General features: G+C 32.7%; 3 protein-coding genes across 3 annotated transcripts; 1 reads left to right on the forward strand and 2 right to left on the reverse strand.

Annotated features, from left to right (window-relative positions):
* Positions 1-3,051: 3,051 nt before the first annotated feature.
* On the reverse strand, positions 3,052-11,440 carry LOC115879565. Its single transcript, XM_030896460.1, has 3 exons — positions 11,230-11,440; positions 5,974-6,133; positions 3,052-3,256 (listed from the first exon to the last, which is right to left on the reverse strand). Exons 1-3 carry the CDS (start codon positions 11,432-11,434, stop codon positions 3,052-3,054), a joined length of 570 nt encoding a protein of 189 aa, XP_030752320.1. The 5' UTR covers positions 11,435-11,440.
* Positions 11,441-20,306: 8,866 nt separating this feature from the next.
* Positions 20,307-20,933, reverse strand: LOC115879566. The gene is made up of 2 exons (XM_030896461.1): positions 20,495-20,933; positions 20,307-20,429 (listed from the first exon to the last, which is right to left on the reverse strand). The coding sequence occupies exons 1-2, from the start codon at positions 20,885-20,887 to the stop codon at positions 20,307-20,309; spliced, it is 516 nt and encodes a 171-aa protein (XP_030752321.1). The 5' UTR covers positions 20,888-20,933.
* Positions 20,934-23,561: 2,628 nt separating this feature from the next.
* Positions 23,562-24,561, forward strand: LOC115879606 (putative nuclease HARBI1). The gene is made up of 3 exons (XM_030896500.1): positions 23,562-23,665; positions 23,725-24,150; positions 24,214-24,561. Exons 1-3 carry the CDS (start codon positions 23,574-23,576, stop codon positions 24,488-24,490), a joined length of 795 nt encoding a protein of 264 aa, XP_030752360.1. The 5' UTR covers positions 23,562-23,573; the 3' UTR covers positions 24,491-24,561.
* The last annotated feature ends 233 nt before the right edge of the window (positions 24,562-24,794 follow it).

A 24,794-nucleotide genomic window follows, 5' to 3' on the forward strand; every position in this document is an offset into this window, starting at 1 on the left:
ACCGCGTGGAAATTGAAAATCGGACAATTTGGTGAAGGAATAGTTAGTTGTTGTGTGTTATAAGTTAGTAATTGTGTATAAAGTGAGAAAATAAATTCGTTAAGTATTTTATCGTGAGTTTAAATAGTGGACCCACGGAATCCGTAACAGTATTTTACGCCGCCGTCGCGTCGTGTTGATCGCATCAAAATAATATTGAAATCGTGGCTTTGTTATAATATTTAAGTATTTTAGTTTTTTGCTAGTGCAGTTATTGAGACTATAGAACACTCAGGTACGAGGTTTGTGTGATGTAACGCTGTTTCAGGTAGTAAAAAATAAGTGAAAAAGAATTCGAACTAGGCATCGTGTTGTGTTGTGACAATTGTAAATGTTACTAAAATTGCCAAAAAAAATGTTAACGCGTAAAGGAGAGCATAATTAAGACGTTGTTGGGTGCAATAACATTCAATAACTCAAGTTTCCCGGATATTCAACTCTCCCGAAAGCACCTTTTATAGCTTCATAATTTCTTCATAGTACACCGATTTGATCAAAAGCAAAAATGGATTCAAGCACTTCGAAGAAACAAGTGACATATACTGTGGGAGGATAAAATATAATTTACAATATTAATGGTATACTTTTTTTAATCGACTAGTGATTAAATGTTTTATGAACATCTTCTAAAATTATAATTATGTACCATTGCGATAAAAAAAAGTAGTACAACAAAATATGATTTAATCTGCTGGTCTATAATAAAATATTTTTAAAACTTGAAAAATATGAAAAATTGCCCATTTTTAAAAGGTAGGTAAATTTTTTATACTTTTATTTCGCCACGTATACCTATCAATTATTACCAAATTCATGGTAATGCCTAAAAAGTAAGGTGGTATAATTGTATTGTTTTCATAGTGACGACGATATCCACTTCTCGATATATATATAGACTATAAGGATAGTCTTGTACTACTTTTTTTTATCGCAATGGTACCTTAAAAAATTTCGTTATAGCCGAAATAGGTACAATGATGCCCCACTAGCAAAACCGGTGATTAAAACTATGCTCCCTACCGTAGTTGAACTCATCTCAAAAGTTTTTTTAGCTGGAATAATAAATTATAATACAAGTTAGACCTTCTGCAGATATCAAAATATTTACTTTTTTATTTTTATATTTAGAATTTTCACAAATTACACTTCCTAACATTTTTAGAAAATTATATAATACATTTTTCGTATACTCGCTATTTCAACCCGTGTATTTCTACAATATACTAGTTGTTTACGATATTCTCCGATGGGGGCAGCACCGGCGGATAATGCACCAAACCTTACAGATATGTCATGGGATTCAGAAAGAAGTATAGAGGATGTTTGAAACATCCTGTATACTTCTCTGTGAGTCCATACCCTAGTCAACTGAGACATGAATCAACTCGTTTGAAATTATTTGTCCAATTTAGACGATCATATTACATTTATACCTAATGAATTCAAGTGTAAACACACATTTATGTTTTGATATAAAAATATTCCCAAGCAGCATTTGGACGTCGGGACAACGTTGCGTCACGCGACGAAACGTCGGGGCGCAACGTCGGTACAACCTCGTGCCAACCTTAATCTGCACTAGTTTGGAGAATAATTTTTGGGTCGAAACGTTGGATACCTACGTTGGCTAGCAGCCTAATTTAGTACAAACTGCAACGTTGTTTAAAATCCTAATTCACAGAAATACAAAACTATAATAATATGGCGTCTAAGTCGCGTTTTATCCTAAATTGGGATAATTATAGTAAAAATATTATTTTTATGATTTAGTTAGAGACATATGCCAGATGGCAGTAAAGGAAAACAAAACAAAAGTATTTAAGTATGGAGGATGTTTGAAGATCATAATTATTGAAACACTTTAACCAACTCTGTAACTCGTTACCCAAGGCAAAACATTTAAACTCAAACAACTTTATTGATAAATGTATTGTTTCTGCTTTGAAAAATACTAATGGGCCTTAAAATTAAAGAAGTTTTAAAAAATTTCTTGAATTTTTTTTTAGTAAAATGAGAATAATTTATTCGCAGTCGAAAAAAAATTGTTTCCGCGTGTTGTTTAGGGTCAAATATTTCAAGTTAATCAAGTATTCAAAAGTATTCAAAAAGCAGGAATTGCTATTTTAGGAACGAAAAATTTTCTTATTCAACAACATGGCGGCTGTCACTTTGTTGTTTTGGAGATTAAGATGGAGTAGTTCGAGTACTCGCATACTGGACTAATAAAGTCGCAGTTCAGCCTTAACAGGTAGTATACTAGTCGCAAGATTGCCTAATTTGGTCATCCTAGAGTCTAGCTTGTGCCGCCCCCTATAGGTATTCTAAATAAACGAGGGAGTGGATAAAGTATCGGTAATATGTCGATGTATATTTAAATTTAGTTTTATATGTGCCTTTCTTACGTCCCATTTTAATTAAGTTTTTTTTATAAAAACAAAAACAGCACTGAACTGTCTGACTGAACAGAACAATGAAGTGAAAATTTAAGATTTAAGGTTATGGTTTAATACAGTTGCAAAAAGGTAGTGGCTCGGCCATATAGGTACATATAATATGTATATGGGCTCGACGTCCTACCAACGTAAGAATAAGGAAATTTAAACAACGTTGGAATTAGTAAAACAGACGACGTTTGCATAACGTTGGAATAGGTCCTGAAACTGACGTCGGTAAACTCTTTATTGCCTTAAATTGTAACTACGTTGTCCGAATCACCTAAAGATCATTTAAGCTTAAGGTTACAAGACAACGTTTATTCGACGTCGCAGAAGCTTTTACTTTGTTGTACTAGTTCAACGTCGGCACAACGTTACAACAACGTTTACATTTATTTTAATACCCAAGGTACGCTGCTAACTATTTTTTGTAACTAATCCAACGTTGTGTTTAGTAAACATATGGTCGCAAGTTGTGAAAATACTACTTGGGTTTACTTTACTAAAAATATAATATAGACTCCTACACACTCCTATACACGTATTTTTATTCAGTTAGTTGGTATCGCATTTATTCTTATGGTATTACTGTGGTATTACCTTCGGTTTTGAAGAAGGCATATGCTCCTAACAAGGCCCAAGTAATCACTATTATAGTCAGTCCAACCTGGGACAGTATCCACTGACTGACCAGTTTCATACAGCAATGGCACTTCAGCATACAACTCGCATCCGAGTGGCTTATTTTAAAATCACAGTCCGTTCGAGGCCAAAATCTTAATCTGTAAAGAAAAAATTATTGTAGGTAACTAGTAAATACAGGGTGATACCGTTCATATCACGTGAAAGCTCCAAGGAGAACTACAATTTATATACCTACTACAATAAATAATCTACAGCCATTTTTTAAAAATATATGGAGTTCTACAGGGTTTCTCCAAAAAAGTTACATATTAAACTTGTGTTTTATGTAACCGAACATCTTATACAGGGTGGTCCGAACTGCATTCGGGAAACTTCGGCAGCATATTCTGCAGATAAAAATAACTAAAAAAGCTTCTTATAAATGTATGCCCTAAAATGATTAGTTTCGGAAATACAGGGTGTAGAAGTTTCATTTTTATTTCGATTTTTTCCAAATAATTTATGAATTAACATTAATATTTGGATGAAAATTGGTGTCTAGGGGTTTTTTGACATGAGAAATTTGATTTTAATGTCAATATGACTCCTACTTGTAAAGGGCGTCACCTACATATTTTTGAACTAGTTTGAAGAGATAACTTATCTGGGAGTTTTTTGACATGATAAATTTGATTTTAATGTAAAACACATGTAGGTGGCCCCTCTACAAGTAGGAGTCATATTTACACCAAAATCAAATTTCTTATATCAAAAAACCCCCAGACACCAATTTTCATCCAAATATTGACGTCACTTCAGAAATTATTTGGACAAAACCGAAACAAAAATGAAACATCTACACCCTGTATCTCCGAATCAAACCATTTTAGGACATTCATTTATACGAACTTTTCTACTTATTTTTATCTGCAGAATATGCTGCTGAAGTTCCCGGAATACAATTCGGTCCACCCGGTATATTAATTGATTTTTGGAATTTTAGGAAAAAATAGAGGTGAGTTTCATTAGAGAAACACATGTCTAAAATGTAGGGGTTTTGAAATATTTGATATTTTCTAAAAATGAAGAGCACATTTTAAATTCCAATAAAAGCTACTTAAAATTGTAAATTACCCGCTATAGCTTAATATGTAGTTAAAATAACCATTTTTCTTGAAATCGAATTAAAACTTGACTCGAAAGGTTATACAGAGTGAGACAAAATTAATATTAAACATTTATAAGGCCACTTTTATAAGCAAGGTACTCTTTTATTTTAAGTGGAACACCCAGTATATTCTTTCGATATTCAATAGATAATTCATGTGTCTTCAAAATACTATTATTTTATGATATTTGTCAGTAGATCTTTATTATTTGATAAAATTTAGGTGCCTCTAATCCTCTAATATAGCTGACATTACTTCATAATGATCATACTTATCCATTAAAAGGAAAAAAAATCTCATAAAGTTGGCAGTGTTTACAAAACTCGACCAACTACTGGCGACAACATGATAGAAACTCCACATGATAGAAACTCCACATTTGCCGCTTAATGTGAAAAGATCTTTTGAAAAGAGAATCATTTTATACAGTGAACAAGAAGGAAAGCATGATCATTTTATTTCATCTACCTATTTTTTGTCACATTCTGTCGCAAAAAAATGGAATTGTTTTGCTTTCTGAGATTTTCTTAGACACACAATGCTCAATGGAACGAAATATGCTGGGAATAACCAAGAAAGACCGTAAAAGAAAAGAGTGGATACGACAAAAGAACCAGGTATGTCAATCCCTCAAGTGGCAGGACACCTGGCAAGAAGAATGAACAACAGATGGACCACAAAAATTACAGCATGATACCCAGGAGGAATTAAGGGACCTAGAGAAAGACTGAACCTGAGATGGGACTATAATATTAGAAAATTAGCAAGGATATACCTATAGCTTGGACCAAGCAACAATAATTGGTCAGCTATAATTGGAAAAGGTTGATTAAGCTGAGAATGATGATCATGAGGTGATCATGATAAATGTGAGTATAATTTTATTATTTGTATGTTTTAATAATGCTTAGCCATGAATAAGTATAAAAAATTGTGTTTAGATTGTTTTTAAAGGAAATTTTTGTATTTTAGGTTAGCTTTTAACCAACTGAAAATTGAAATAGATAAAACCAGGATAAATATATTCTTAATCTAATGATAAAATCACAAATAATATTTAGTATTCATTATTCTCAATATTCTTTTAATGATGTTATAACATTTGAAATTTTTAAAATAAGGGACATTATATACAAGAGGTACGTTTCTCATGTTATATTTATTACAACTGATTGTTTTTTATTTTTACTACCTTACAAACGAATAGATATAGATTTCATATTGACGTATAATTAACAATATTGCTAATATATCCCAAATTAGTACTTTCTTGAACGTTACATTAGCAACGTTTCAATAATATTGTGAAATGTTCTCACGAGGTTGTGACAAGGTTTTTCAATAAACTTGTATCAACATTATTTATTTCAACCTTGCACTGCAATGTTATTTAGCGGAAAATTAAGCTACCCTGCCACCTTGCATGGCTTGCATATACCTCCCTGCAATGAAAAAATCAATGTTACACCTTGCTTTGCGAAGTTTGGCAATATTGCAGCAATAAAATTATGCTTGTTAGTTTCAACGGTAATAAAGGGGTATATCCCTCTATATCCTCTAATTTTTGATAAATTAACGATAAACATATCACAGCCACCTTGAATTTTATGAAATAATAAAGTTCTATTGACCCTAAATCATAAAAATTAAAAAATCTAGGAAAATCTTGGAAAGCGAAACAATTCAACTGTTTTTTTTATACTTACCTATAAGGCACTAAATGCGTAGTCTGCACACCTACATCACTATAACTACTTTCCGTCTTCTTACTGTTATCCCTCAATCCAATTTCTATATGATCCACGTCCACAATAAAATCACTATTTCCACCACCGCCATTTTTCATTTTACTCGAGTGTTCACCGCCTAAAAAATTCCAGAACTATAAATATAACACACCTTGTTACATGATGAAAATATTACAAAATGTTACAGATTAAAATATTCCTAACTATCGATAAAATTAATTCGCGAGCACATAATTTTTTTATTACCATCATCGGTAGGATACGATTAATGTTCAATCTGCGAAAAAGCTAACATGCGATAAAATGAGTTAATTTCAATGTTAAATTTCGCATCTAGTCACGAGATTTAATAGTTATTTAACAATATTTTCTAGTTTGTAATGATTTTCGCACACGGATTTTCTGTATTCTGTCAAGATTTATTATAGCAACACAGAAGGATGATGTTTACTAATAATAAACTGTAATCTATTTTTTATAATGTGTGTTTAACACACAAATTGTTAAGTAGCTATTAAAAAACTAGATGCAACCAATATACATGGCGTTCCAAAAACATATGTCGTCTCTTGTGGGAAAATTCCTCAGGTAAAAATAAGATTTATTTTTTATATCAACATATAGGTCCGATTCTGCTTTGTTTCGTAGCTACACGAAGTTAAAATCTTCATTTTTTTCTATTTATTTTATTATTTTCTTCCAAATCTGTTTAGAGATTTAAATGAAATTTTCAGGGTGAAAGTTGCTATGAGTGCTACACGAGGTGCTACATATTTTAATGCAAAAAAAGTGTCTACAGATTTACCAGGGACGTGCATATGGGTTATCACTGGAATATTTTGCTAAATAAACATGTGTGTCATTGATTTTTTTTCTCTTGGTAGCAAAATTGTGTAGGCTGTTTAAAGTCGATTAAAAGTTGTATAGTGATATTTTGTCGATTTCGATCTCTTCGATGAGATAACCGCAATTTTATTAATCACAATTAATTAAAATAAAATTAATAAATTATTTATTTAGTCTTAAAATTTTTAACACTGATATTTCATAGTGTTTTAACACTGCTTACATGTGTTTCATAGACCTGCAGAAAGCATTTGATCGGCTTCAATTAGAAGATGTTGTACATTTACTTTATAACTTAATTAAAGTCATAGAAATATATACAGTGCTAACAAAATCCAAGCTAATATCCACGGGGATTTTACTGAACCAATACCTGTAGAGAAAGGCATACGATCAGGCGATTCATTAAGCCCACTTCTTTTTAATATTATCATGGACAAAATAATCAAACAAGTGCGCCATTTAAATGGATACAAAATGAGAGACCGCAATATGACAATTCTATGTTATGCCGACGACGCTGTGCTATTCGCAGAAAATGAGGACGGCCTCCAAAGACTAGTATATCGCTTCAATCTAGTGGCAAAATCTTATAACATCATAATCTCTGCATCCGAAACAAAGAGCCTGACAACATCAAAAATACCTATCAGATGCAAGATTGTCGTGGATAACACAACGATACATCAAGAAATGAAATTTAAATATCTCGGTATAGAGTTATCCGGTTATGGCTATATCGAAACAGAGGTAAGATAACAAACAACAAAAGCAATGAAAGTAGCTGCATGTCTGAACGACACCATATGGAAAAATAAATACATAGGTGTCGAGGTCAAGTCAAGAATATACAAGGCTGTCGTCAGACCCATAATGACCTACACAGCAGAAATCAGACCGGATACAGCAAAAACAAAAAGACTCTTGGAAACAGGCCAGACGAAAATCCTCCGCAAAACCACAGGTAAAACGCTGCTAGATAGAGAACGAAGCGAAAATATGAGGCAAACATGCATGTTTGCCTTATATTTTCGCTTGCAAGGTGCACCTTGCAAGGTGGAAAGCATTAATGAATGGGTATTGAGCAGAAGATGCGAATGGAACGAACATATAAGCCGAATGGACGAGGGAAGAATAGTAAGGTCCGCTCGCGACAAATTACCACTGGGAAGAAGAAGTTCGGGAAGGCCAAGAAAAATGTGATGAATGAACAGGCAAACTGCCTATTATAGAGTAGGAAGAAGAAGAAGAAGAATATATTTCATAGTCAATTTTACTGTCCTATCTACAGAAAATTAAAAAAAAATGGTATTTAAGATAATTATTGCAAAAGACTTATTTTTTAATAGTTTTAACATCCTGTAAATTCCGCACCCATGTTTAGAGGAATTTCGTTTTTTTTAAACATATTTTTCGATGAGATATCAGTGAGTACTTATTCAACACTTTCGCAAGTTAATGACATTAAAAAATTGTTATGTTGCTGTTAGACTTGGGTTAAGGCAAATTGATAAAATTGCGTCCTAAAAAAAAACTCACGAAAGAGCTAGAAATCGACAAAATATCAAAAGACAACTTTTAATCGGCATTAAACGGTCTACACAATGCTGCTAACAGGGAAAAAAAACAATGGCGCGCATGTTTTTTAGAAAGAATATTCCAATGATATCCCAGTGATAGTTGCAAAAACGTTACAGCAATTACAAGAAATGTTGAACACATATATCTGGGCATCCGAGGTTTTGTGTCTTAAGCTAAACAGTGAAAAAACTAAAATCATGTACACTCCCCCAGAAGATCACGACAATGCTATAAAAATCGGAGAAGAACTATTGGAATATGTAGCGGAATTCAATTACCTCGGCAGTTTGATTTCGGAAAAGGCCAATATTGACTTTGAAATACAGCATAGGATTAGCAGCGCCTCAAGAGCGTTCTGGAAATTAAAAGACAGGGTTTTCTATAACCGTGACTTGAGCACAAAAACTAATCTTGCAGTGTACCGAACAATAATAATCCCACCATATTGTATGGGAGCGAAACCTGGATGCCGTACCGCCGACACATGAACGCATTAAACAAGTTGAACAAAGACACCTTAGACAACTCTTAAAAATCAAATGGCTCCATCATGTCTCAAACGTATAGATCCTTGAATGAGCTAACTGTGAGAGTATTGGAGTCATAGTTACAAAATCTTGCTTAAGATGGGCTGGTTACGTATGCAGAATGCAAGAAAACGGCATACTAAAATCTCTGTTTTATGGTGAGCTTGTAGACGGTAAGAGGAGGCCGGGTGGACAACTTAAAAGGACATTTTACACGAAAAATTAAAGGGAATTAACATGCAGAATGAGTGGAAAGAAGCAGCTCATAATAGAACTCAATGGAGAAGAATTATAAACTCAGTTAAGAGCGACAACCAAAAAGTAAAGAGGCAACAAAGCAATGAGATTTTTGAATGTCCGGAGTGCGGTAGACAGATAACATCATGTATCGGGCTTTTCAGTCACAGAAAAGCTCATGAAAGAAAACGCCTTGCGTGACCATCTTCTTATGCGTGTCAAATACTCGTCAGCGGGTAATGGCAGTATGTAGTATGTGTGTATATACAGGGTGTTTCAAAACAAATGCGAAAAACTTCAGGGGGTGATTCCTTGTTCAAAATAAAGGGGAGTTTGCTTTATAAAAGGTTGGTCAAAAGTCAACCATTAGGGAGATATCGCGGTACAAAGATGGCGGAAAAATAATGTTTTTATTTTTTATCTTGAAAACGAAAAGAGATAGACTAATGAAATTTTATGGAAGCATTACTGTTATGAAAACACACTTTCTGGTAATTTTTTCACTTTTTTGAAAAGAGTGGAAGGGGTTGAAATAAACTACCCTTATCATTCTTGTTAACGAAATTTAAAGAAAAATCTTATCAAACACATGCGAAAAATTAAAATTAATTTGGATAGTTTAGTTTGTTTAGAAACTTTTTTATCTCTTGTGTTTTTTTGATAAAACTCACCGATTTGAAATTAAAAAATAAAATGTAAATTTTTACATGTCAGGACAAAACACATTTTTAGATTAAGAATCTTAGAAAGAAAATAACGATAATAATAATCATCTAGATAATAACGTATTGCGGTAGAGTAATGTCAAATAAAATAATATTAGAAACATCCTAAAAAGTAACAGCGGCCGACTAGATTTTTTTCCTAAAAAAAATTACAGCAGCCCACCTTCTTTATCAGAAAATGTTTTTGTCCTGACATGTAATGCTTTACATTTTATTTTTTAATTTCAAATCGGTGAGTTTTATCAAAAAACACAAGAGATAAAAAAGTTTCTAAACAAACTAAACTATCCAAATTAATTTTTTTTGCATGTGTTTGATAAGATTTTTCTTTAATTTCTGTTAACAAGAATGATAGGGGTAGTTTATTTCAACCCTTCCACTCATTTTAAAATAGTGAAAAAATTACCAGAAAGGGTGTTTTCATAACAGTAATGCTTCCAGAAAATTTCATTAGCTCTTTTCGTTTTCAAGATAAAAAATAAAAACATTATTTTTCCGCCATCTTTGTACCGCGATATCTCCCTAATGGTTGACTTTTGACCCAACATTTATGAAGCAAACTACTCTTTATTTTGAACAAGGAATCACCCCCTGAAGTTTTTCGCATTTGTTTTTAAACACCCTGTATAGCATTAAAATATGTAGTACATGTAGTACCTACCTTTTCCTTAAAAATTTCATTCGAATTATTAAAGACACTGGGAAGAAAATTATAATAAATCGAAAATAAAATTCAGTGTTCAACGCCCTGTAGCAGCAACGCCTGGATACGAAGCAGAATCGGACCTATGTTGATATATAAAATAAATCACATTTTTAAGTGAGGAATCTCTCCATGAGAAATGGTACATGTTTTTTGAAACGCTAAAACGCCCTGTAGTGAAACTCTTGAGTCCCGGGAATAAGGGTTTATGTGAAATGTAACATAAACCTTGCAGGCAACCAATTTTGATTGCAATCTATTTTTTTTTGTGTACAAGTTGTACATTTCTTAACCGTTTGTTTTTAATAGACCTCCATTCAGTTACATTTATTTTTCGTTTTCGAACTTTATTTGATGTTTTGCAAAGCGACATATTTACGATATTGAATAAAATGTGACAACATATACTCTTATTCCATGCTAGAAAAGATGGTGCCGCATGTTGTTCATAGATGACGGGACATTATCGGGTATTTATTACTGTAAAAGGATGAACTTGTCTACATAGACCCTTTTTGTGCAAAAATCCCAATATCTGAAAAATGCTACATAAACCCTTATTCGAGGGAATGCTTCAATTATTTCTGAAAATTACCTGAAAACGAATTCCTTAAGCTCAGTCTTCTTTGGTGCCTTCTGGGCGGTTTGACCGGAGGACATTCTTCTCTGTTGTTGTTGTGCTCGCAAAAATTGTTGTCCAGATCCAGGTTACGGAAATTGTATATCTGCGTGAAACTAGGATATTTCGTGGGCTTGATCACCGAAGTTGAAAGAGAGTTGTCCAATACAGGTTCGTACATGACTGTGTTCAGAACACAACTGGAAAAGAATGGAATGATTTTTAACATTGAAAATGTTTCTGTTATCCTATATAAGGGAGCCCAAATCGAATTAAAATGCTACATTTGCCACACCATGACGTCATCACGCGTATACGTATAGGAAATATCGGCGCGGCGGCGGCAGTCGGACATCGCTAATTGTTTATTGATATATCTTTATTAGTTTAAAAGCAAAAAATATGGGGTTTGCTTTGTTACCTTGTCAAGACATAAGCGAAACTTTTAAATTGTTTCTTTTTTCATTTAGGCCTTCGTTTTTCGTTAAATAAAAGTTATATTAAAAAAAAATCTATTTTTAAACCAAATTTTCGCATGATTGAAATGAGTTATTCATGTTTAAAGTTTTTTTCGGTCATAAGCGCTAATGGAAATGTTTTTTTTGTAAATAATTATAAAAAATTACTCCCTACGAAGACTTTATTTTGTACTGGACCAAAAAATAAGTATTTGTTTTCTCTATACGGTGGTATTAATATATCGATTTTTGATGATAGTGCCCTTTTCCCGGTCTAATTTTGTACTACTTTTGGAATAAGGGTCCCCATATCACGTACTTGTACTTCTTTCCCTGAAAAATTCAGCTTGTGACACCGAAGTGGGATGCATATATAAAAGATCAACGGGTTTTTTTGTTACATCCATCCCGCCGAAACCGCCTCACCAATCTTGATGATTCTTTTTTTAAATGAAAGGTATATATGTCTAGATTTGTTATGAAGTATTATTATATCGTTTAATCGGTATTTCTTTATGTAAAACGAATAAATATTAAAACATACCTGAAAAACACCTCCACAAAATACCTCCAGAAATCAATTATTTGTCATTGTCAGTGGTGTGTCAGTTAGATTATATATCAAGTTTTTAGATATTTTAGGGGTCAGTTTATACCACCAGCTTTAGATACATCAATATTAGCACAAAGGTTCGTTTAAAGGACATTAGTGGTTAGTGAATTAGTTATGCAAAGCGATTTTAGAAAATTCATCCTCTTAGAGTGTAAAATTATGTCGAACGATTTGTTGTATGAAAATCATTTACTAGAAGAATGAAATTCTACAGAAAGAAGAATAAGAAGAGATTTTTGAAATTCATCAACCAAATGGATAAAGTTAGTAAAAAATTATATAAACCTTCGTGACCTCTGGATTATACACATAAAAATTTGCACAAAGGATCATTTAAAAGACATGAGTTAATTATTTGGACATAGGAATTTATGAAATTCATACCCTTAGGGAGTAGAATAGGGAATGAAAGTTTGCTGTACGAAAATGCATTACTATAACATCTAGAAGTATAACATATTATACAAGGGTTTATTTAGTGACATCAATAATATGAACGAAATATTTCTTCTTCAAATCATCGTTCTAGCAATAAAAAATAACATAAAGAGAGTATTAGTGCTCTGGAAAAATAAAATAAAATCAGGGAAGTATATCAAGAAAAACGACAATTATATGTCAAAGCTATTTATTTTAGTATACAGTTTATATGGGACCATAGGTAGGGTTCTATCCATAGAGGGTAAATGTCATTTTACTATTTATTATTTTCGAGAGATTTTCTTTCTTGAGATTTTGCAAAATTTCGACTTTGGTTCGAGTTCTAAAACACCCTATATATAATTATTAAGACATAAAAAGCCGTCACAGAAGAGCGCCATAAACTTCGTTATTTAACATTCATCCATAACATTCGTTATTTAAACATATGTATGTAATACACTCATATTAACACTAATCATATTTTTACGTTTTTATTCATCATTTTCAATGCCCCCCGGTTGCATCTTTGTAAAGGACTGTGAATTTTTTTATTTAAATAGTTAACCCACAATACGGGTTGTTCACCACATACGAAACGGAGTATTGTAGCTAAACGATTAGATTTTTACAAATTGTAAGATTTGGGTTCGTTGAAGAACTATTAGAGCTGCAATTTAAAAATATTTTACAAGATACAGAGTGTCCCAAATAAGTAAAAAATATTATAGTTTTATTTTTTAAATGGAATACCCTGTATATTATTCTATTTTAGATTCTATGATTGGAATAAGGGCAAATTTGATTAAGGCGTATCACACTTAAATCCGCTTTTGAAATATTTTCAATTTTATGAAATTGCAGTAAAAATTTTAAGGTTCCATTTCTCCAAGGGTATCAAAGTTTTTAATACTAAATATTTACTGAAGTTTATTTATTGATCAGACATTGTAATACAATAATAAACAAAATACTACCGTATACAGAGTGTCTAAATTTGTTTTACTAAATAATTACTAGCTTTAAACGGCAATAATTTGTTTAATTTAAATGGAATACCCTGTATATTTTACGAGAATCAGATGCACAATTTAATTGTCTATCAAATTGTATTATACCTATCTCTTCAAGTTTTCGTAGAAAATGCATTTTCTTATAATTTAGACCTCATTTATTATACCCATGGAATATTGACATTTTAAATAATTACTAGCTTTTACCGACAAAAAAAATACAAAGAATAAAGAAAAAAACTATTTAAAATATTTAAATTCAACTATTCGAGAACACTTTACTTTTTTAAAACAGATACGCTACAAGAAACCGTTGATGTTCTGTTGTCAGTTTTTTTCTTTATTCTTTGTATTTTTTTGCTTCCGACGACGGAAAGAGATAAACTTTCCGAAACGTTAAGCATTTTTTTCTTTATTAGGCAAATTTGTATAACTGTAAACATAACTTCTGACAAGCAGTGTCCGTTTAGGTTTAACGCCCAGAAGTGTTTACAAAAAATAACTATTTTATTTTGTAGATTTTCTTGCAGTGCAATGTGCAGTGGCGAAATACCCATAAAGGATTTTTTTGAGAGATGAACCCGCCACATAGGTATAGATATTTTTTATAATACTTTTATTTATAAAACATTCTTTATATTTTAATAATAAATATATAATAACAGAATAAAAATGAAAACATATTCATATGACATCAAAAATACATTAAAGAATATTTTTCTACTCTGCCATTAAATCCAAAATCGATTTTTGCTGTTGGGGAATAACATGTTTGTCTTTCTAAAAATACAAGCCGATATAATATAATATTGATACGATATATGAGGACAGAAAAACTATATATGTTCCTAAATATACCCTTAATATACGTCTAGGAAGTGTGTATTTTTGGGGGTTCATTGAACAATATTTTTTTAGATATAGAATAAAAATAGGCTGGGATATATTTAAGGGTTTTATAACAGGTCTGTTTCTATTTTAGTTTTGGTGAAAAAAAAATGACACACGAGATGCGAGAGGAAAAGTTGTAACGAACTTGGAGCGTCGTAACTGGGGCCCTATGTGAGCTAGAGGACTGAAATTCGGAATGTAGATGGGGCTCGAAGATTCTACTTAATTTATGTATTAAAGAGGTCTTATCACAGAACTTTTATTAAGATGGTGAAAGGGGATAATACAATAGAAGTTAACAGCCCAAGTAGCATTTTCACGACTTGCGACCACATGTTTACTAAACACAACGTTGGATTAGTTACAAAAAATAGTTAGCTCCCTACCTTTGGTATTAAAATAAATTTAAACGTTTTATAACGTTGTGCCGACGATTATTGGACTAATTACTACAGCAAGTAGGAGAAGCTTCTGACGTCAGATAAACGTTGTCTTGTTACCTTTTTTGCTTAAATGATCTTTAGGTTATTCGGACAACGTAGTTACAACGTTGGACAATATAGAGTTTTTCGACGTCAGTTCAGGACCTATTCCAACGCTTGGCTACGACGTCGTCGGTTTTACTAATTCCAACGTTGTTTAGATTTCCTTATTCTTACGTTGGTAGGACGTCCAGTCACTACTTTTTGCAACTGTATTGAACCATAATCTTAAATCTTAAATTTTCAGTTCATTGTTCTGTTCAGTCAGACAGAAAGTTCAGTCTGTTTTGTTTTATAAAAAAAACTTAATTAAAATGGGACATAAGTAAGGTACACATAAAACTAAATTTAAATATACATCGACATATATTACCGATGGTTTATCCACTCCCTCGTTTATTTAGATTATAGAGGGCGGAAGCTAGACTCTAGGATAACTAAATTAGGCAATTTTGCGACTAGTATACTACCTGGTAAGGCCGAACTGCGACTTTATTAGTCCAGTATGCGACTACTCGAACTACTCCATCTTAATCTCCAAAACAACAAAGCGAAAGCCGCCATGTTGTTAAATAATAAAATGTTTCGTTCCTAAAATAGCAATTCTGCTTTTTGAATACATTAACTTGAAATATTTGACCCTAAAAACACGCGGAAACAATTTTTCGACTGCGAATAAATTATTCTCATTTTACTAAAAAATTCAAAGAAATTTTAAACTACTTTAATTTTAAGGCCCATTGGTATTTTCAAAGTAGAAACAATACGTTTATCAATTAAGTTGTTTTGCGTTTTAACTTTTTGCCTTGGGTAACGGGTTACAGAGTCGGTTAAAGTGTTTCAATAATTATGATCTTCAAACATCCTCCACACTTAAATACTTTTGTTTTGTTTCCTTCACTGTCATCCGGCATATGTCTCTAACTAAATAAAATAATATTTTTACTATAATTATCCCAATTTGGGATAAAACGCGACTTAGACGCCAGATTAGTTTCGTATTTCTGTAAATTAGTATTTTAAACAACGTTGCAGTTTGTACTAAATTAGGCTTCTAGCCAACGTCGGTATCCAACGTCGTTTCGACCCAAAAATTATTCTCCAAACTAGTGCAGACTAGGGTTGGCACGAGGTTGTGCCGACGTTGCGCCCCGACGTTTGGTCGCGTGACACAACGTTGTCCCGACGTCCAAATGCTGCTTGGGAGAGGTACAAGACAAGGATGTCCTCTTTCCCCTACACTTTTTAATATACATATATATGGACCAGGTTATAAGAGAATGGAAAGAAATAGCACCAAGAGGTATCCCAATAGACCGACAATATTTTCTGAATATACTACTGTTTGCAGACGACCAAGTGATCGTAGTCGCACCAGACAAGGACACCTTACAAAAGCAGGTTGACCTCCTAGACAAGATAATAACCAGAAATATTGAAGTTTCTTTCAACTTCGACATCCGCACCACACTCTTAAAATAAAAACAAAAACAAAACGGTAGGTGAAACTGAGGACTTTCTTTCAACTTCGCCATCACACCACTCTGAGTGAAACAAATCAAAATGAGTGGGTGAGAATTAGAGTTTCTTTGCTCACACCATCCTCAAATAAAGAAAGAAACGGTGAGTGAAATTGAAGTTTCTTTCAACTTCGACATCACACCACTCTTAAAATAAAACAAGAATCAAAACTGAGTTAGTGAAGCGGTTTCTTTCAACTTCGACATCACACCACTCTTGAAATAAAACAAAGAAACAAAGGCAATTGGGTGAGTGAAACTGAAGTTTCTTTCAACTTCGACATCACACCACTCTCTTAAAATAAAATAAAACAAAACAGTGGAGTGGAGAGCTGAAGTTTCTTTCAACTTCGACATCACACCACTCTGAAAAATGAAACAAATCAAAATGGTGGTGAAAATTTGAAGTTTCTTTCAACCTCGCCATCACACCACTCTCAAAATAAAATAAAGCAAAGGCAATTGAGTGGTGAAGTTTCTTTCAACTTCGACATCACACCACTCTTGAAATAAAACAAATCAAAACAGTGAGTGAAACTGAAGTTTCTTTCAACTTCGACATCACACCACTCTTAAAAATGAAACAAATCAAAATAGTGAGTGAAATGTCATTGCCTTACTTGTAAAGCATCTTCCCCGATCTGTAATAATTCTCTCTGGTATACCAAAAAAATTTATCAGCAATTCCAAAGTACTAATCACATGTGTAACTCCAGTATCAGGAACTGCTTCAATCCAAGTGTATTTTGTAAACGAGTCTACAGTGACTAACATATAACTGTTTCCTTTTGGACTTTTACAAAATGGTCCTAAATGGTCTAAGTGTAATGTATGAAAAGGTTTGTCAACTTTCTTTATTGGATAAAGTCGACCTCTTCTTTTCCCCGTTGGTTTCTTAGCACACAGACAAGGTATGCAGTGTTTGATATATTTTGTCACAAAGTTTTTCATATCTGTAAACCAATACTTCTCTCCTATTGATTCTTAGGTACGTCGAATACCAGGATGTCTATTTTCGTCATGATGTAATCTTGTTATCCTCCAGCGTACTTCTTTTGGAATTAAAATTCTTGGCTGGTTTTGAATCAAGCGACAGATCTTACCTTCAATTAGATCAAAACACTTTTCCGAAGTGCCATTTTTAATCTGCTCTCTTATTAACTTGCAATCTTCATCTTCGTTCTGAACACACTGTACCCAATCTGCTTCTCTTATCAATGTAACATGAGATATGTCTCTTCTGCTTAGAGCATCTACATGTTTCATCAGTGTTCCCGGTCTATATACTACATCAAATTCATACTCCTGCAATTCTAACCACCATCTACCTACTCTTGGAGATAGATATTTCTTTGTCCAAGTTAAGCGCAAAGAATTGTAGTCGGTAACAATCGTAAACCTTTTGCCATACAGGAAGTTTCTAAATTTCCGGACACTCATTACAACTGCCATTGTTTCTAATTCAAAACTGTGGTATCTGGACTCACAATCCGATGTTTGGTGACTCATATAAGCTACTGGTTTGCAGAGACCTGTAGGTTGTTTTTGTAGAAGTACGCCACCAAAACCCCATTTACTGGCATCTGTATGAACCTGAGTTTCCAATTCTGGATCATACAATGCTAATACTGGATCGTGCAATAATTCGTCTTTTAATTTCTGAAAAGATTCTTCTTGTGTGGCATATCCACGGTGTAGCTTTTTTGGTCAAAATTGTTAATGGTTTTGACTTTATGGGAAAATCCTTAATGTACTTCCTAAAGTAAGACACTAAGCCAAGAAATTTCCTAATTTCATGGACATTCTCAGGTTTCGGAAACTCTTTTACCGCTTGTATCTTTTCAGGTGACGGTCTAAGTTCTCCATTTTTAATAACCGAACCTAAGTATTCTACTTCATTTTGTAAAAACGTGCATTTTTTTATGTTTAGAGTTAAACCAGCTGACATTAACACCTGTAGAATACATTCCAATCTCTGAAGTGCCTCTTCAGAGGATTTTGCAATAATCAATATGTCATCGAGATATACTATAGCAAAAGAAAAACGATACTGCCCTAAAACTTCATTTATTGCCTTTTGGAAAACGGCTGGAGCGTTTGTAAGCCCAAATGGAATTCTCTTGTATTGATAATGTCCATCAGGCGTAACAAATGCAGTATACTGTCGGCTGTTTTCCACAAAACAAAACAGTGAGTGAAACTGAAGTTTCTTTCAACTTCGACATCACACCACTCTTAAAAATAAAACAAAACAAAACAGTGAGTGAAACTGAAGTTTCTTTCAACTTCGCCATCACACCACTCTGAAAAATGAAACAAATCAAAATAGTGAGTGAAATTGAAGTTTCTTTCAACCTCGCCATCACACCACTCTCAAAATAAAACAAAACAAAACAGTGAGTGAAACTGAAGTTTCTTTCAACTTCGACATCACACCACTCTTGAAATAAAACAAATCAAAACAGTGAGTGAAACTGAAGTTTCTTTCAACTTCGACATCACACCACTCTTAAAAATGAAACAAATCAAAATAGTGAGTGAAATTGAAGTTTCTTTTGCAAAATTCTGTCATTGCCTTACTTGTCCGCGATTTTCAGTTGGTGATATCCTGAAGCTAAGTCTAAAGTTGTAAACCAACTTTGGCCAGAGAATCGGTCCCATTGGTCTTCAATTCTTGGAAGTGGATATTTCATTTTCACAGTGACAGCATTAAGTTTTCTATAATCCACGCACATTCTCATTTCTCCCGATTTCTTGCGAACCAATAAAATTGGACTAGCATATGGTGATACGCTAGGTTCTATTATATCATTTTCAGAGATCATCTATCATGTTTCTTACAATTTCTCTTTCATGATATGACAATTGATAGGGTCGATAACAAATAGGTATATCACTAAGTAAGTTTATTTCCATCTCCACCTTGTAGGATACATTAAAATACGCAACCAACCGTCCAATCAGATTCAAGAGGTATCGTACCCTATCGTAGGGCATTGCGCAGTCACGTGATGCGTTTGACGTATGACGGTTAAATCTTTGGTTAGGGTAGTCAATTTGTTATTTTTTTTCCCTCTGGTTTTTCTGTTGTTTTTACATACATCATATTTTCAGATATTTTTCTGTTTTGTTACATTTTGTAATTACGTATTTAAATAAAGATTTATATGAACACTTGGAAACATTACTGTTCTTGGTATAAAAAGTTTAATTATTTACTTTAGATATTAAATTATTTGTTGGATTTTAGGACCTAAATAAATATAGGTTGTAAAGGTATGATTAATAATTGTATAGGTACTTATAAAGCTTACTATCTGTTTTGCATTTTCAGAAACGAAAATGTATACAGAGTGTGTTAAAATTAAATGTCTCTTTTTTAACAGGCGAGTTATCTGAATATATTATTCTGTTACAATTCCACCACCAAAATAAACAATGAACATGCCATAAACCATCATCACAAAAATAAAGTATTTGGTTAAAAAAACATCATTTTATCTGTAAACACCACAACCAAGTAAATAAAAGTAAAGGAATCTGGAAAAATAAATATCCATATAAATGTTTCTTTATATGACTTATACAATTTTAACAGACCTTATTTAGATTTTATTTGGAAGAAAACCTGTTTCTCTATTTTCTTTCTTGACATTTCAATATTGCTTGTGGCTCAAACTTTTAAAATCTGCAAATCTAACTACAAACTGTTCAAACTCGTTATTATTTAAATTACTGCCATAACTACGGATATCGTTGCACATTTCTTGCAAAATAATCTACAATATGTTTCTTTTTGTTTAGATCTCTGCTGCAAATCTGATTATTTAACCCTGAGGTATACCTCACGTCTTCTTTCATTATCTACATATAAATCATCATTGACTTCCCTCTCTTGAATAAAATGGTCCAATTCATTATTGTATTGAGATGTACTTGCTGGCTGTTCAAGGTACAAATTATTATCTTCCTGGCTATCAATTGAACCTGAAACAGACTCGCTTCTCTGCTCAAATGTGGCACCAGCATGTATATGTTTACACATTGCAGTTTTCACTAAGTACTCAGGGCACTGACATGTATACCTGTGTATGCATACCTTACATTTGTTACAATAAACTGCTCGACAATTATCATCACAAATTTCATTGTGGGACACAACATAAAACTTATTACTTACTGTGCTTGACTCTATCTTATACATTCCAAATTCAAAAGAAGACACTTTACCCACCATTTCTTCACCTTTTTTATGTGCATCCACACATATTTTATGATGATAATTATTTGCATTTGGTCTTTCTCTATTTATAATTCTTTTAAAAAAAAAAAAAAAAAAAAAAAAAATAAATCTAACAATTTTTCCACCCTAAAAACAAACAAGTTAAAACCAAAATATTACATGAGATTAAACTGCTATACCTGATATTTCTTTCCCCATTCATTTTGTTATATTTAAGACTTTATTTAAACTTTCAATTGCCATGTTTGTATTTATGCCTGCATTCAGTCGATAACAGTTTGCCCACATCATAATCCTACTTTGGTCCTGGAAATAGTATCTAAAAAATATAAATTTAATTTAAAACACAGGTAGCTGTACAGAAAGGTCAGTAAAAGTGTAGGCTTTTACTGACCTTTCTGCAAGTAGCAATAATTTCGTAACATGTAGGTATCAATTAAAATAACTATAACTTTCAATATAAAATTACTAAAACAAACTAACAATAAATAAAACAAACTTACTTCTGCAAATATGTTAGAAATTCATTTTCACCTTCATCTCCAAATTTTTTAAAATATGCATTTGTTAATTTAAGAAATTTGTTAATATCCGTCTCCTTTAGAATCTTCCTCATTTCTCTTTTCATTGCTTGCTTATTTTCCTGCTTTTTGATCTCCCTGTATATTCCAATTTTTAACCACATGCCAAGTACAAAGCAGTCTTCTTGGTTTTTCTTCTATTTACAGAGTATAATTAAGAACATTTATAAAAGCATAATGTTTATCTAACAATTATATATTATATAATATAGACTGACCTGTTTCCATGTTCAAGGTCCAAGCATTATAGTATTTTGGATCATCATCAGTCATTATATATTCAGCGTCGATAGTTTGTCCCAGTCTTGATTTCAATTCTCTAAAAAAATGTTTTGTATTACTTGATCTAATCTATTAGTTACCAAAAATGCCACAGGGAAACCCATATTTTGATCATCTTTTACTAAAACTGTAGTCAGCTCCCAATTTCTCCTATTAGTTCCGTGAGTACCATCCATACAAATGATCTTTGAAAAATCCTTCAATTTTTTTTCCATTATATTATTCATGAAGCCCACTGCAAAATCTTCATCCTTTAATCCTGGATAGCTTGTACCTATAAACCACAAAGGTTTCAAAAAATAATGTATCTAGAAAGAATTTAATAAACTAAACCAATCTGTTTGAACAAAAATGCATAATTCCTTCCGTCCTTGTTCCATTCTTCAACTTTCAATGCAGTTGCTATCATGTCATCTTTATCTCTTTGGTTATAAATATTAAATTTTTCTCATTAAATATACTTTAAAATCTCCTCCTTGACATATTTATCCTTTCCAATGTACTGTTTTCTATTTTCTTGCATCCTGAATAATTCTATTGACGGAAACCCCAGCTATTAATTTTTCTGCGACTGTCTGTTGTTCAGATTTGGTCAGTCGTCTACTCCTCAACTCTATATTATACCCAACATGAGTTTCGAAGTATCGGACCTAATCATCCCTAAAAAATAATATTGTTTTTGCATGAAATACCAATATTTTAAATTATTTCATATTTCAGTCACCAAATATTAAACAGAATAAATCTTGAATAATTGCGTACCATTAACACAGATTTGGACTATTATCCTTGCTGGGCATATTCCTTGTATGCGAATACTTCCTCCAGACTTTGGGTTCCGTTCAACTGGTTTACTCTCAAAACCTAAAACAACTACTTATCAAAAAAAAAAAACAAATTACTAGTATAAAGTATTTTACCCCTAGAATCGCTTCTATTACAATTATAATATACATATTCATCTCTATTGGCCTTTTTATTTTCATTAATAAGCATAATCAATTTCTCTATTTTCTAAACACTTCCAAGCATCAAATTCTTGAAGGTTCCTAAAATTTAAGACGCTCTCTTTAATACTTACCTTGTGGATATTTTTAAATGATCAATAATCCCCTCATGGCAAGAAAAGCAAATCTTTTCGTTTGAACACAAAGGACAAATGATGTTGTTGGTTTATCTTCAGACTGACTACTTTTCCGTGGATATTCTTCATATGCCGATTCAGAGACGATGAGCATGAAAATCGCGCACAAACATCGCAAACTGAAAACCTGATAAACAATTTTACAGCAAATGAAATAACATAAAGTATACTTACCTATTATCGTTCAAATTCAAATCCATGTTAATAGATAATTTTTGATTTCTTGGGATTCTATTGTTTTAATATAAAACCAGAGATAAAGAACTAAAGAGGATTATATCAGATTATTAAATGTTGTTAAAATGTTGAAAATTATTAAATGTTGTTAAAATCACAAATCACCAATTTGCCGATAATAAACACCAATGATTGGTAAACACTCTAAGGGCCAATTCTACAATTCAAGTATAAACCTAGAATAAGCTATACCTTAGAAAACTGCTCATTATTGCGTTCTACAATACAACCGATAAATTTATCTGAAGTATAAACCTGGTGTAAGTTATCTCTTCCAGTTTGATGGTATATCCCAGGAATAAGTTTATACTGCCTTCCTATTGGTTGGTACCATTCCGTTTCCTCACGTCATTTTCCGGAAAAAACTTAACCTAACTTGCTTGTTTTGTTTAAGAGACTGTATTTTTTTGTTAAATTGCGTTCATCAAATATTTAAATGGATCCTTTCAATTTGCCTAATAATTTTGAATCTGATGATGAAATTGAGGAGTTCAGATTATACAGGAATCCTAAAGTGTTCAAAGTCAGGTAATAGTCAGGAATTTACAATTTTATACGTAGAGTTTCTAACTAAAAAATATGTTTAGGCCCAATTATTTTGAAGAATATGATGAACTAGAATTTTTTAAGCGTTTTCGGTTGCAGAAACAGACCTGTGCTATGCTGTTAGGTTTAATTCGAGATGAAATAACATCAGCAACAGATCGCAATAATGCCATACACCCTGAGACAAAAATTTTTCTAACTTTGCGGTTTTATGCTACAGGTTGTATGCTACTTACCACAGGTGATTTCACAGGGGTAAGCAAAACATCTGCCTGTATCATTGTGACTCAGGTCACAGAGGCTATTGCTTCTTTGCGACCAAGATTTGTTAAATTACCAGAGGGAGAAATGGAGTGTCAGAGGATAAAAGAAGAATTTTATTCAATTGCAAGGTTTCCTAAAGTTATTGGTACTATTGATTGTACCCATGTACGCATTATTTCACCGGGTGGTGATCAAGCGGAGAGGTATAGAAATAGAAAAGGGTACTTTTCATGGAATGTTCAAACAGTTTGTGATGCTCGTTTAAGGATAATGGACATTGTTGCTCGCTGGCCTGGCTCTTCCCATGATCAGACTATTTATAATAATAGCAGACTTAAAGGAACATTGGAAAGTGGAAGATTTGGAACATCGGTGCTTTTGGGTGACAGTGGTTATGGCAACACCAACTTTTTAATCACACCTTTGGAACATCCAAATACTCGAGCAGAAGCTCTCTATTTAATGAATCCCACATTCGTACACGTAACTGTGTGGAAAGGTCATATGGGGTATGGAAAAGAAGATTTCCCATTTTATCTTTAGGGATGCGTGTATCATTGGACCATTCAAAGGCAATAATAGTAGCAACTGCAGTTCTACATAATTTGGCAATTGAGGAACATGAAGAAGAACCACCTCATGAAATGGACGTTCAAGAAGTAGACATACCAGTACCTGTTGCAAATGTAGGTATGGTTCGAGAACAAAACCGAATGCGGGCATCCCTCATTCTCAACCATTTTTCAAATTTATGATAACTATATATTCTTTGTAATATATAAACACATATGACACTGTGGCCTTTTTCTTTAGCCTTAAGCCTCATTTCCTAATTTTCTCTCTAAAA

This window comes from Sitophilus oryzae, unplaced genomic scaffold (assembly GCF_002938485.1).
Source record: "Sitophilus oryzae breed Bouriz unplaced genomic scaffold, Soryzae_2.0 scaffold_1582_pilon_pilon, whole genome shotgun sequence".
NCBI classification, from domain to species: Eukaryota; Metazoa; Arthropoda; class Insecta; order Coleoptera; family Curculionidae; genus Sitophilus; species Sitophilus oryzae.

What these genes read in the sequence shown, in the direction of transcription:
- LOC115879565 (XM_030896460.1), bottom strand. Translation starts at nt 11,434, where the DNA reads ATGTACGAACCTGTATTGGACAACTCTCTTTCAACTTCGGTGATCAAG. An exon ending in CTTAAGGAATTCGTTTTCAG is followed by an intron (nt 6,134 to 11,229) that starts GTAATTTTCAGA and finishes GGAATTTTTTAG; the next exon opens with GCGGTGAACACTCGAGTAAA. An exon ending in ACGCATTTAGTGCCTTATAG is followed by an intron (nt 3,257 to 5,973) that starts GTAAGTATAAAA and finishes TTTTCTTTACAG; the next exon opens with ATTAAGATTTTGGCCTCGAA.
- LOC115879566 (XM_030896461.1), bottom strand. Translation starts at nt 20,887, where the DNA reads ATGGTGGGTAAAGTGTCTTCTTTTGAATTTGGAATGTATAAGATAGAG. An exon ending in ATAATGAAAGAAGACGTGAG is followed by an intron (nt 20,430 to 20,494) that starts GTATACCTCAGG and finishes AACATATTGTAG; the next exon opens with ATTATTTTGCAAGAAATGTG.
- LOC115879606 (XM_030896500.1), top strand. Translation starts at nt 23,574, where the DNA reads ATGGATCCTTTCAATTTGCCTAATAATTTTGAATCTGATGATGAAATT. An exon ending in CCTAAAGTGTTCAAAGTCAG is followed by an intron (nt 23,666 to 23,724) that starts GTAATAGTCAGG and finishes AAATATGTTTAG; the next exon opens with GCCCAATTATTTTGAAGAAT. An exon ending in GGTGGTGATCAAGCGGAGAG is followed by an intron (nt 24,151 to 24,213) that starts GTATAGAAATAG and finishes TGCTCGTTTAAG; the next exon opens with GATAATGGACATTGTTGCTC.